Source organism: Mus caroli, chromosome 12 (genome assembly GCF_900094665.2).
Source record: "Mus caroli chromosome 12, CAROLI_EIJ_v1.1, whole genome shotgun sequence".
NCBI lineage: Eukaryota > Metazoa > Chordata > Mammalia > Rodentia > Muridae > Mus > Mus caroli.
Genome location: NC_034581.1, coordinates 28240325 through 28255022, shown reverse-complemented (window position 1 = coordinate 28255022; position 14698 = coordinate 28240325). Strand labels below are relative to the sequence as shown.

General features: G+C 40.4%; 1 protein-coding gene across 3 annotated transcripts in view; it reads right to left on the bottom strand.

Annotated features, from left to right (window-relative positions):
- Positions 1-14698, bottom strand: part of Cog5 (component of oligomeric golgi complex 5) — a 293171-nt gene that overhangs the window by 101592 nt on the left and 176881 nt on the right. For all 3 annotated transcript variants that reach the window (XM_021179459.2, XM_021179458.2, XM_029484711.1), the window contains exons 12-13: positions 4344-4548; positions 270-431 (exon numbers count right to left, since the gene is read on the bottom strand). In XM_021179459.2, the coding sequence (XP_021035118.1) occupies positions 270-431; positions 4344-4548 (367 nt within the window). The remainder of the gene's footprint in view (positions 1-269; positions 432-4343; positions 4549-14698) is intronic.

Below are 14698 nucleotides of genomic sequence, written 5' to 3'. Positions count from 1 at the left end.
TCCATCTTGCTAAGATACAGAACAAATATGAGAGATGACTTCTATACTATATATATATATATATATATATATATATATATATATATATACACACACACTATATGCATCTAAATGGCTTTATTAATTAGAATCTCAAGCATTATGAGTACTTACTCCAAAACTTAATTGAACCCCTCTAATCACTAGACTGATTTGAGGTCAATTTAAAAAGTACTGCCACTAGAACCCTGGCAGGCAGCCTAGGCGGCTGTTCCATCAGCAACACGTACCTTGTTATAGTCTTAGTGATCCCATCGAGCTCATCAGAGGAAGGAGGATTACGCCCTCCCGGAGGAAAAACCAAGTTGATAGGATCGAAGAGACGTGATAGGGATTTTGAGAGATAAGCAGCCTCATATGGTTGCAGTGAATCTTTCAAAGCCTTTTCTGGACTGTGAGAACAAAACAAAACAAAACAAAAAATTTAAAAGGTAACTACTAGCTATAAACTGTAGTTGTAACAAGAATTTCTTTTAAAAAGTTATAAGCACATTTACAAACATGCTTCATAACTGAACACCTACTAAAGAGCACATGAGCATTTTAAATGTAAAACTTAGCTATCTTGTGTAGTATGTACTGTATTGGCAGTCCCCTGAAACTAAAAGAATATTGCAAGAGCCTTTTATTTCTAGCCTGTTTATAGACGATCAAAGCAAACCCAAGATGCAGTCAGCAGACTCCTCCCACACTAGCTCAAACCTTGTAACTCATAGCTACCATGCATGCTCCGTAAAGCCTACAAACTGAGGGATAGGGTACGGAGGTAGACCTTCCTTGGATTTCCATTCTTGGAACACTGCAAGAATGAAGACAAAATAAAGAAGTATTTGTGACAGCCCTGTACCAGCATACATGTTCTCAAGTGGAGCTGTTTTACTAAACTCTTCTTTGTCATTTGCTGATGCTAACCCTCTCTGCAGGCTCCTATTTAGCAGGCACTGACTAGATCTTATACTGTTCTTTTAGTTACTAGTAAAGGCCTTTCTGCACTACTAAGAACTGTTTTACTCCTAGGATTAACTGCTGTCTCTTCATATCTCCTGCTTACAATCCCTTCAGCAACCTTTGCACTGTCTTCTTTTTCCTTACAGAATAAACCTCCTGTTGAGGTTCGGTCTTGCTATCTATTGTAATGCCAAGTAAGAGCCCCCAAGACCGGGAGTCTGCAAGGGGACCCAGGTGACCCTGCCCCTAAATTATTTTATTTCTGATTGGTTTAAAAAAAAAGCTGGCAATAGCAAACAGCTGGGCAGAAAAGACAGAGGTGGGGCTTAGGTTTTCAGGGCTTGAGGCTGGAGGAGCCAGGAGGATGTGGAGGAGGAAAGAAGCCACCATGGGTTAGTTGAGTCATAAAGAAATTTTGCCCCAAGGGCTGGCCAACTGGAGTTAAGAGCAGCCCAGATGAAACATAGTAAATAATAACTCAACATTATCGATAGGAAAGTAGATTTTAATAGCAAAGAGGGTAGTCTCACCAGCCCTTGTGCTGTTTAAGGCTTATTGAAAATATAAAGGTTGTGTGTGTCTTTTATCCAGGAACTAAATGGTCTTAGGAAGGGCTAGAAACACTGGGTCGGGTTTAAGTAATTTCTACGACAACTTCCCTCCATCTTACAGGTCAACCTTGACAACATCTGACCTGCTCTCCTTGTATAGGCAACAGTCTCTCCTCTCTTCCTTCTTGTCAACCTGTTACAAGCTTACAGGTCAAACTGCTCTTGGCTCCTGAAGCACACACAATTCTAGTCATCGCTTGATACTTTCTCCCTCAGTAAGTATTGGTCCCCACACAGATTTCCTGGGAATAGGCACCGGGCACTTTGATAAGAGACAGGAGAGTTTTACAGTCTAGTGAAAAGGGAGTCAGGTGAAGTTCAAGTACAGAGGTGACTTTCTGAATGTGCCACTCTTTCCTAGCTCCTCTCTCTTCCCTCAAATATCACTAAGTTTTTGCAGTCTACCAAGTATTTCCTGAACATGGAAATTCTGCAATGCACTGCAATAGCTCACAATTGCTAGGCCATCTGTTTAACCCCTATATTGTACATTTAGACCTATGATTCACTTTTAGTTCATTTTTGTTTTTTGGTTTTTTTTTTTTTTTTTTTTGGTTTTTCGAGACAGGGTTTCTCTGTGTAGCCCTGGCTGTCCTGGCACTCACTTTGTAGACCAGGCTGGCCTCGAACTCAGAAATCCGCCTGCCTCTGCCTCCCAAGTGCTGGGATTAAAGGCGTGCGCCACCACGCCCGGCCAAGTTCATTTTTGTATACACTGTCACAAAAAAGGTCCAATTTCATCTTTTTGCATATGACTATTGTTTGAGTACCATTTGTGAATGACTACTCCTCCTGTATTAAATGTTCATTATGTTCCTTTTAAAATCAAATTAACATAGACAATAAAGCTCTTTCTACATTTTGAATTCTAATTTATCCTCACGGCAGTACCAAACCATTATTATTAGAATAGGAGATGTCCCCTACAGACATTGGGAGCTTAGCTGCTAGTAATGGGTTTGGGGAAGCTCCCTAAAATTAACAAATGGATGAAATCCTTGATGGTCTGATCACACGAATGGTATTACTGGGGAAAGGGTAGAAAGTTGGCAGTGGTGCCAAGGGGAAGAAGTAGGTCACTGGGAGCAAGCCCCCAGGAGCAATATGCTATCCTCTGCTCCTGGGTGGCTACTCCACCGTGATCCTCCATGATGTTTTTACCTTGTCAGAAACAAAACAAAACACAACATAACAAACAACAAACAAACAAACTGGAAAGAAACCTGGAAAGCCATAAGCCAAAACCAATACTGCCCTGCTTTCCGTTGCTTCTCTCAGGTGCCACAATGGCAAAAGCATTGACTATACAGATGCCTTGACTAGCAAAAAGCAAAAAGCACAAAATCAGAATTCTATCTTCTTCCCACTGGTTCTGTGCTTTTTGTAGTTCGTTCCTAGTGTGTGCACGTGGACTGAAAAAAAATAAAGCTAAGCCAGAAACACATCGTATTTCTGAATATCATATTTTGTAGCAATGCCTTAAAACTTAATGCATTATTATATTTCTGCAGCTTTGCCTCCTCTTGCTAATCTGACTTTTATGATAAAACAGCTTCCAAGGAGACAGTCTGCTCTCAACCTACCATTCCAGCCTATGGCTATGTACTTCACCAGTCAGTTCTAGCAGACAGAAGAGGAAAAAGCAGCTGACACTACCCTGAAGCTACCCAGTGCTTTTTCTTACTAAGTAAGGGAGAAGAATCTACCAATACTTTGACAGCGTTGTGACAATAAACAATATTTTAGAATTTGAGGAGAGCTAATCTGGTACTCATGCAGAAATGTGAAATCAGATTTTGTGGCAAGTTGGCAAGATAGAATTTATAAACACGATATATTGGTCTCCAATGTAACTCTTAAAGCTGGTTACAAAATATGTGCTTTGTAGCGACCTAAGGTGTCATCTGAGACAGAATCAACTACTTAGTCTTTTCTAAAACATCAACTAAGAAAGAATCCAGCCTCCAAACGCTGACACCATTGCATACACCAGCAAGATTTTGCTGAAAGGACCCTGATATAGCTGTCTCTTGTGAGACTATGCCGGGGCCTAGCAAACACAGAAATGGATGCTCACAGTCAGCTATTGGATGGAACACAAGGCCCCCAATGGAGGAGCTAGAGAAAGTACCCAAGGAGGTAAAGGGATCTGCAACCCTATAGGTGGAACAACAATATGAACTAACCAGTACCCTCAGAGCTTGTGTCTCTAGCTGCACATGTAGCAGAAGATGGCCTAGTCGGCCATCATTGGGAAGAGAGGCCCCTTGGTCTTGCAAACTTTATATACCTCAGTACAGGGAATGCCAGGGCCAAGAAGTGGGAGTGGATGGGTAGGGGAGTGGGGGTGGGGAGAGTATGGGAGACTTTTGGGATAGCATTGGAAATGTAAATGAAGAAAATACCTAATTAAAAAAAAAAAAAGAAAGAAAGAATCCAGCATAAGATTTATCTCCCTGGAAGTTTAACCACACACTAGATCAACTGAAAGACAAAGATCACATTTGCTTATCACCCAGCTTCTAGTTACCCAGCACAGTGTTAGACTTCAAAACTCATTCTGGTAGCAGGTATAATGCTAAGCCACAGGTAAATTTAATCTTTACAGAGAAATTTTGCAAAATACACCAATCATTCCAAAGACTTAGAAGCTTAGTATATCCTAACTTCTAATTTATAAGGAAAGTAGAAAACAGAATCCTTAAAATGCCAATAACACATTCATTCAAATTAAATAAAACATACTCATAATCTGGCCTTTTCAGTATGAACATGTCTTGTGTATCATCTTCCATGTGTGGGAGGTCCACATAGAGGTCAGGAGTTCCACTTGGACTGAAAGTCCCCTGGGTATTCTGACTGGACTGCTGAAGACGCTTCCATAAGTCATTATAAAGACGTAAGAGTTTAGGGTATTCACCTTCAAATGCTTGTTTCAAAAACATAGAAGCTGCCAAGGAAAATATGTATTAGATAAATCATAAGGCAATGAGAAGTAGTAAATCAGGATTTGCTTTTCACATGAATATGTAATAAATAGAGCAATACTAGAGTAAAGGACAAACTAAAGATATGTTCCAAAGACACCTTTGAAATTCACTGGATTTGGTCAAAACCCATATAATCTGAGATGTTATTTACATTAAAAATAGATAAAATTTACTATTTTAGTTGCACATGTCTTTTTCTTGATAAATGATAAAAATAAGAACATAGAAAAATGAATATATTACAACAATTTCTTCCTTAAACAGTGTCTAATTGTGTTCTATTGTTCTAATAGCAAAACCAAAGACAGCAAAGAGAAACAAATGTAAAGAATAACACTGCTCAGGTGCAAACATTAAAAATAAAACTTTTCCAAATGTAATCAGCAACAGTTAAAAAGAATGTGATGTATCTGAGAATTATTCCAGGAATTATTCATTGGTTTAACATTTTAGAATCAGTCAGTGTGATTCATCATACTAACAAACTTCTAAGAAAAATCACATTACCTTCCAATAGAGGAAAATATATTTGGGGAAAAAAAAAACCCTAACATTTACTCCTAATATCAATTCTAAGGGGAAGCAGGCTTTGAAATGGATGCCCACAGTGGGAGTGAAGAGTCCACGGAGCCTGCAGTGGGATCAGCACAGTCCAGCAGTTGGAAAACAGACTATCAGGCTAGAGAGGAACAGCGGCCACTGTTTAGGAGGCAGTGTGGTCAACTATGGGAGTTAGCAGGAGGTTAGGCTTCCCATACAGGCCAATGAACAAACAGTGTAGTCTATACACTGGCAACAACCACTCAGAACAATACACTAGCCAGGCTGTCCTCGAACTTAGAAATCCGCCTGCCTCTGCCTCCCAAGGGCTGGGATTAAAGGCCTGCGCCACCACTGCCCGGCTTGCAAAAGCATTAATATGTGAACATTTTAGCCATATATCTAACAAACTATGAATACAGTGTGGAAATGACAGTGACCTTAGGAGACCTAAATACCTAGAGACATAATATCCAATTTAATAGGCTAATTGTTATAGGTGAATTATGCCCAGGCTAATCAGTACATTAAATGCAATCTCATACAAAAATCAATGCAGACCTTTTGTAGAAATTAAGAAAGTGACAAAAATTCCCAGGAAAAGACCTAGAATAGCAAAATTAACTTTTGAGAAAATAGCAGACCACTCTGTATCATGTCAGGATTTAAAAAACTATGATAATCAAAATGCAAAGATAAGCTAGCGAGGGCCCAATGCCAAGAAAGGCAACAATGTAACATTTATATGCATATCCCTCACAATATAATGCCCTTATCCCTTATACAGAAACTAATTCACAAAGGATTTAGCTTTCTAGACGAGTGTGTGAGGAAACTTGCCTGCCTATGCCTAAGACACGATATGAAACCCATGTCACCATCACTGAAGGAATCATGGAGAATCTGCATCAAAAGCGTCTGCATCAAGTGTCCTTTCCTCAGTAGGCACCACCGAGGAAACAGGGCAAGCCCAAGATGGAAAACATAGCCGTACATATTTCACAGAAGCATTTATAGACAGAATATATAAAGTCAAGTTCTATTTTGTACAGAGGACCAATATCAAAGAAGCTCTACGGATGGCAAATAAGATCTAGAAAACATTAATCTTCAGTCAATTGTCAACTGTAAATTAAAACCACATGGTCAAAACTGAATTAATTGTTCAAATGTCTTAAACTAAAAAGAAACAAAATGAAAGTTTATATAAAAATTTGAAGATACAGAAATGGAACTACGAAATATATTGCTGCAAAGAAAAAAAAAGGTGTGTGTGTGTGTATGTGTGTGTAAGAGAGAGACAGAAACAGTAACAGACAGTGATCCACCATTGTATTCCCAGTTAGAATTTCTATTCCAAATGAAATAACAATATAGGTCTATATTATGACTTGTACATGAACATTAAAACCACTTTTATTTCAGGAGGCCAAAATTGTAAAGACAAACAAACAAAACAAAACTCCAACATCAACAGATAAACACATAAACAAGATGAGAAAAAACCACATACAACACAAACAAAATAATGCATATGGGTAATATCTAGCAATAAAAGCACAGGAAAGTATGGATAACCCTCAATAAAAGCATGTACCATAAAGAGGGCAGAAGAGTACAAACATAAGCTCTACCCTGTACCCTTAATTTGTCTATATTCCTAAGACATAGAAAGATCCATATATGAAAAGCAGATCAGTGATTGCTGGCTGAGAGGTAAGATGAGGTGGGAGGAATCATAGCGCGCAGTAACCTGGGGAAGGTGGAGAATGTCCACTGAGGTTTCACGTTTGGGCTTTGAAGATGGGAGTCTCCTTCTATAGCTCAGGCTGACCTGGAACTCACTGACTGTGCAGTGTAGGCAGGTATCAAACTTGCAGCAATCCTACATCTGATAGAGGGCTAATATCCAATATATATATTGGATATTATCAATATCCATCAGAGAAATGCAAATCAAAGCAAGCCTGAGATTCCACCTCACACCATTCAGAATAGCTAAGATCAAAAACTCAAGTGACAGCAGATGCTGGCGAGTATATGGAGAAAAATACTCTTCCATTATTGGTGGGATTGCAAGTTGGTACAACCACTCTGGAAATCAGTTTGGCAGTTCTTCAGAAAATTGGACATAGTACTACTGAAGGACCCAGCTATACCACTCCTGGGCATATACCCAGAAGATGCTCCAACATGTAATAAGGACACATGCTCCACTATGTTCACAGCAGCCTTATTTATAATAGCCAGAAGCTGGAAAGAACCCAGATGCCCCTCAACAGAGGAATGGATACAGAAAATGTGGTACATTTACACAATGGAGTACTACTCAGCTATTAAAAACAATGAATTCATGAAACTCTTAGGCAAATGGATAGAACTAGAAAATATCATCCTGAGTGAGGTAACCCAATCACAAAAGAACACACAGGGCATGCACTCACTGATAAGTGAGCCCAAAAGCCACTGACATTAGCCCAAAAGCTCCAAATAACCAGGATACAATTCACAGACCACATGAAGCTCAATAAGAAGGAAGATCAAAGTGTAGGTGCCTCGGTCCTTCTTAGAAGGAGAACAAAATACTCACAGGAGCAAATATGGAGATAAAGTGTTGAGCAGAGACTGAAGGAAAGGCCACCCAGAGACTGTCCCACCTGTGGATTAATCCCATATACAGACACCAAACCCAGACACTATTGTGGATGCTAAGAAGTGCATGCTGAAAGGAGCCTGATATGGCTGTCTCCTGAGAGGCTCTCCCAGAGCCTTACAAATACAGAGGCAAATGTTCACAGCCAACTATTGGACTGAGTGTGGGGTCCTGAATAAAGGAATTAGAGTAAGAACTGAAGCAGTTGGCAACCCCATAGAAAGAATAGCAATATCAACCAACCAGGTCCCCCAGAACTCCCAGGGACTAAGCCATCAACCAAGGAGTACACATGGCTCCAGCTGCATATGCAGCAGAGGATGGCCTTGCCATGCATCAATGGGAGGAGAGGTCCTTGGTCCTATGAAGGCTCGACTAATGCCCCAGTACAGCGGAATCGAGGGTGGGGAGGTGGGAGTGGGTGGGTAGGTGGAGGAACACCCTCATAGAAACAGAGGGAAGGAGGATGGGATAGGGTGTTTACAGGAGGGAGAGAAACCGGGAAAGGGGATAACATTTTAAATGTAAATAAAGAAAATATTCAATAAAAAATTATAATGAAAAAATACCATAATTAAATAAAAGTATTCTGCCAAATCTAAGCACTGGCTTGATTTACTTTTTTCTAGGTCACATAAACCCCTCTCAAGTCCTCACACCAATTAGCTTCATCTTTCAGAGGCTGCCAACTTCCTCTTCCATGTATATATGGTGCTCAGGATGGTGCTTTCATTGTCACTGTTACTGTCATGACTCTGAGATCGGGGGTCACTTACTGCTGCTGGAACACCCTAAGTTACTGAAGCTCGTCTCTAACTCCCAATCTTCCTCATGAATGCCAGAATCTCAGGTGTATGCCATCATGTCGGGTAAATGGTGCTTTACTGGCTCAGTAGAACTCTGCAGAGAGGCCAAGCACAGTGGCCTACACTACAACCCCAGCACTCTAGAAATGTATGCGCGGAGATTACTAGGTCAAGATCAGCCAGCATGCATACCCAGTTTCAGGCCAGCCTGGGCTCTATAGTAGAAACCTGTCTCAAAGGCAAACCAACAAACAAAAAGCCAAGGTTTGGGGATGTGTTAGCATTTGCCCCCAAGACCCACACATACACACACACCAATAAAACAAAATGAAACAACAACCAAAACCTAAGGTAAATTGTTTGGATTGAAAGGAAAAAAACCTCTAAAATTCATTTTACATAAAAATGAGGTTAGTCTTACACTGTGAAGTGTGTGTGACCTCAACTTTTAAGAAGTAAATTGTCTATATAAAGTCCTGCACATACACAGGACATCAAAGTAGAAGTGAAGTGAACCTGCCTAAAGGAATAAAGGAGGACTAAGTAGAGGCAGGTAGGAAAGGAAGAGGGTAAGGGGAATGTGCTCAAAATGCATTCTGTGCTTAGATAAATGTTCACATGCAACACAGGACCATGTACAATGAACATATACCAAAAAACAAACAAAAAAAGCCAACCCAATTACTCCCCCCTAAACTGAGAAAAATGAATCATTTAGCTTCATTGCCATAATGTTTGTTTGCACTGTTGTTTAAGACAAGGTGTAGTGTGGTTCAGGGTGGCCAAAACTTCTGATCGCCTCACCTATGCCTTCCAAATGTTCTAATATTAAAAAAGATCAAAAAGAAAGCAGTCATATTTATTAGCTACCTTATTTCTAAGTTTCATAACATTTGTTGTTTGTTTGTTTTTCCCTTTTCCTTTCTTTTCTTTGTGACAGGGTCTTACTTTGTGGCACTGACTGGTCCGGAACTCACTATGTGGACCAAGTTACCTTCACAGAAATCTACTTGCTTCTGCTTCCTGGGTACTGGGATTAAAGGTATATATCACTAAACCTGGATATAACGTAAACTAGGAGTCAAACCTTGGAATAGCAGCCAATACTGTTAACCACTGAGCCACCTCTACACCAACCCCCAACCATTTTTAAATACTAAGTTTTCATGAAAGGACACAGCATCTTCCGTCATCCCTTCCCTCTTATTTCTGTCTACCAGGTCCTATTTACGGAATCTCTGGTGTGGGTCATGTGATTCACTAGCCATTGGAGATGCCACTTTCATGAAGAGCATTCCTTGTTTTATGGGGCAAATATTCATGTGGTGGTGCTAATTAGACACAGCAGATAAATTATTAATATGGGCTATGGAGAATAATGAAACATTTTTTATGATGAGAAATTCTGGAAAGTCTCAAATGAGAAAAAAAAAGTATGTTCACTTTGCCTGTTTCTGTTGAAACTTAAAATACAGATCATACCAATAGTTTGCTGAGTCAGTATTATTATCTGGAAACTACAAGAGAAAGAACAGACAAAAGGCTGAGAAACCATGGTTTGCAACTAATCACGGCCCATACATGATGAGAAGGACCTGCTATACTAAATAATTTTATCTGCATAGTTACAGGGTTAGCATCTTACTTTTCAATAAACTAAATTTAAATTTATTGTTTGTTCAAACCCAAGAACTATACTCTCTAGTAGACTATTTTTGCCAAGCATGAACATGCATAATCAGTAAGAGCATGTTCCTAAGAAAATTCCCCTTAGATACATTCTGCCAAAATATTACTTAAGACAATCTGTTACATTGCCTGTAATCTTCAACTCTGCAGATGGCTCCATTCCTTAACAAGGCTTGCCTAGAATGTGAAGAAGCTCTACAGCACACTACAGGGACCGTGCACACTAAAACATGGAAGATGCTTGACAAATGACTTACTTTGGAATTCTCCCCAAGGAAGTTATTAAAGTAATAATGATATCAGAAGATACAGACTACTCTAAATGTGAAATATTAATGAGAATCTCTGCCTACAGTAATTATATGTCCTCTCAGTAGCTTATTTGACTCACAAACAGATGGCCCCAAGAGGTAAGAACTGAAAAACATACCCTGAAGTTCACAATTAAGAAGTAGGTCCCTGGTAACCTTAATGAGAACAGTTTCAATAGAATCGTGGAAGACAGTCAGACCTGTTAGTTACACCTAGCTGAGAAATGGACAGAATGGAAATGAAGACAAAAGTAGAAATCACTCTCATGAGAAACAGAGAAGACAAAAGGAGAATAAACAGTAACTAAAGAGGAAGGCTTGTATTGGCTGTGATTAGACTGAAAATGTAAGTTTACATTCAAGAAGAAACCAGAACTCCAAGGCAGAAAGCAAAGCACCACTGGTGCTGGTAAGAGCTTTCTCCAAAGCAGACTGAGCAAGAGTGGATGCACAGCCGAGGGGGAGGAGGAAAATCCATGCAGCTGCTCAAGGTCAAGGGGAACCCAGCTCTAATGTGGAAGAAAAGGATTCAGAATCTGAGCTTCTGAATGGGACACTGTGCTGCCTTCAGAGGGTTGGTTACTCAGTGAGAACAAAATGAGGTAAAGCAGAATGGATGGATGGCCAGTACTGAGATCTGGAATGGGTAAAGAAAGTAAGATAGGCAAACAAACATGAACAAAATGTCTGTCTGTCTGTCTGTCTGTCTGTCTCTGTCTCCCTTTCCATACATCACCACCACCACCAATAGCACCATTATCTTTTATACTACATAAAGAATCTGATAAGATGGCTCAACAGGGGGGCTAGAAAGATGGCTCAGATGTTAAGAGCACCAACTGCTCTTAAAGAGGTCCTGAGTTCAATTCCTAGCAACCACACAGTGGCTCACAACCATCATAAATAAATAAATCTAATAAAGGTTAAACAGTGGTGGTGGTAAGTGGTAGTAAAACTAGATGAGGGACTTCTGCTTCTGACTGGTTGAGATGGTACAAAAGAGCCCAACTGACCGTCCTATATGACTGCATACACAAGTGCTTTCTAAGACATTTTCTATCACAGAACAAATGACACGATCTCTGCAAGGCAAGAAACAGAGTCTTCCTGCTTACTTTTTGGGAAGGAATTTCCAGGCCACAACACAGGAATGGGGTTAACAGACCTGCACATCAGATTATGGAAGGATGTACCAGAGAGGGGAAAGCTATGCTATCTCAAAAGACCTGCAAAGGGTCCACCCAGACTATGTGGCAAAATTCATCCCAACATGTTGTGATGAAAGCCCTAAAGGATAAACAGCCACCCCAAACACTAGAGGGGAAAAATCTGTTAGTCACACAGGGCTGGAAATAATCTCTGTTCCTCACAGCCTGGCTGGGAGCCTGATAGCGCACCTCAGGGATGTGGAAAGGTGCCAGCAGTTCTACATCTGAATCAGGAAGGAATTATTCCTAGATTGATCACTGCTCTAACTTTGCTAATAGATCTTAAAATAAGTCTCAGAAGGTTCAATCTGCGTCTGAAGCAAACAGCACGAGTTCTTAAAGACAGCGAAGGCCGGCAGCACCAAGCCAGGAAAAATACAATGTCCGAGACACAAGGAAGGCAAGCTAACAAACGAGCAGGAGTCAGAGCCACAGAGTGGTACCAAACAGGGCACTTCAGATCAGGCCTGCTGCTGGAGATCCAATTTCTTATTGTGGGGAGGTGGTTTGAGATACTTTATAGAACTGTTATTCAATTTCTACAAGAAATATGTTGAAACAATCAATAATAAACAATATTCTAAGTTGTATAAGCTTAAAACTTCTTTCAAAGAATAAAAACATTATACTTAAAAAGTTTAAGATATTTGTATTATGCTAAAGGCTCTGGGAGTAGATATATCATACTGAGAAAAATTTAAAACAAATCACGACAGTGATAGCTCAGTGAGTAAGAGCGCCCTCCCTAGGTGACTGGTGACCTGAGTTCAAACCCAGGAACCAATAGAAGAAGGAGGAAATGAACTTTCAAAAGTTGTTCTTGGAGCTCCAGATGCATGCCATGAAATACTTATATTAGAAAGTCCACACATACAAAATAAAATGAAAAGTTTAAAAAGTTCAAAAGTCATTAAAGGAAAACAATCATGTCTATAAAAACACTGTATTTTAAAGAACTTGTAAAAAAAAAGTGATAGAATACATTTTAATATTCAACAGTGCTAGATTACAGCAGCCAAAATAAAAATTCAGACAGGGTACATTTCCTCTTTCTGGCTTGATGATGGCTACCAGCTTCCCAGGGAGTCTCACAGAAGGCAAGCTCTTACTAGTCTCTTTTGTATGGAAATATAAATTGCATGAGATCAGGGCCCTACCCTATGATGCTATTTAACTAGCTACTTCCTCCACACTGGAGCAGTTGTGAGGACTTCCATTGTGTGGGGTGAGTGGAGGGAAGGAATGAGGATTAGAAACTTTCCAACCCCTTCCCACAAGGTAATTCCTACCACACCTAATAGTAAAATTGACTGACATGAGATTTCTTGATGTTGCAGCTTGCAAGAGGCATCAAGGAGATTGCTGAGTTGTACATCTTGAGTTGTTCGTGCTTGCCTAAGTAGCCCTGGTTCACTGGTTCACAAAGCTGGACTTGGATGAAGATTTTCATTGCTCTGTCAATGTCCTATCTACAGTGAAGAGACATTTCTTCAAATTTCCCCAGAAAAAGTCACACAACAAGCTCTGTCCCAATGTCATACTGGAGATTTGTGTTCAATATATTAGTTGCATATGTGTGGTGGGGACACACACACAAGCATTATTTAGTTCCTAACACAGGTGGTTTGAATATTTTCAACAATTCTTTGTTCCTTTTCTCCCTCAGCTTTAAGACTTTGGCATGTAAGTCCCACAAATGCAGAAAGTCAAAGCGTTCTTTGCTTTCCTTCCTCAGACTTTACTTGGAATAATGTTGGTGTTTATGTCTTTAAATCCTTAAGCCCTTCCCTCCTTTAGGGTTAAATCTGCTACTGTTCTCACTTATTGAAATAATTTTAGATATCATAAGTTTCTTTACATTGTTGATTTACTCACTTGCCTCTGAAACACTTGAACAAATGCAAATGCTTGTAGAAGGGCTTTAAACTCACTCCTGCTTGACTCTCATTGCTTTCCAATGTCTCTGCTCTTTCTGCGGATGGATCCTACCCTGCTGTCTCTCCCAGGGGTGCACACTGGAATTACATGCTGGCTACGTGGTTCTACGTTGTTGATGACATATTTTGTTGTGCTTAGGCTCAACTGAGCAAACACAGCAGGATGTCTATTCTTTTGTTGTCAATTGGACTATATCTGGAATGAATTACAGTCCAGAAATGGAAGGCACACCAGTGAGAGATATTTTTGCTTGGTTTGAAGTGGGTGAATCCACTTCTAGTCTGGACCTTCAAGCCAGGAAGATAGATGCCTTTGATCTTGATGTTGAGGAAGACACACCTTTAATCTGAGCCACCCTTCTGCTAGAAGGCAATAGAAGGGCATAAAAGGAAGCTTTTGCTCTCTGCCTGCTGTCCCTCCCCATGTTAGCATATTTGTTCCTTCACTGACATGGGAGCCTGCTTCCTCAGGACTCCAGCGTTTATTGAAGACCAGCTAAGACTTACATACAGCTTTGCAGACTGAGCAACTACTAAATTCTTAGACTTTCTATTCAAAGCTAGCCATTGTTGAATTAGCTGGACTGCAGCCTGTAAGTCATTCCAATAAATCCCCTTTCTATATATAGAGAGACTAATTCTATTATTCGGTTACTCTAGAGAACCCTGATTGTTAGGAGACAACTCCTTGCTTCTTGTGTTTTGTACGGCTGTCTGGAACAGCTAAGCCGAAAGCTGAGTGACCTCGAAGTTCAGATTGCTTCCTTTCCTCATGGATCAGGGCTAGAAATAACTCTTGCGAGACAGCTTCTGGGACAGGCAGGAGCCACAGAGCCGCTGAGGCAGCACCCTTTTGGGGCCGCAGACATCCGGCACCCTCCCAGCCGGAGGACAGTGACCTGCCCTGCAGGGAGCGCCATCTTGGCTCCGGGACTCCGCCGAGCTTAGTCTCTACAGGTCAGAGTG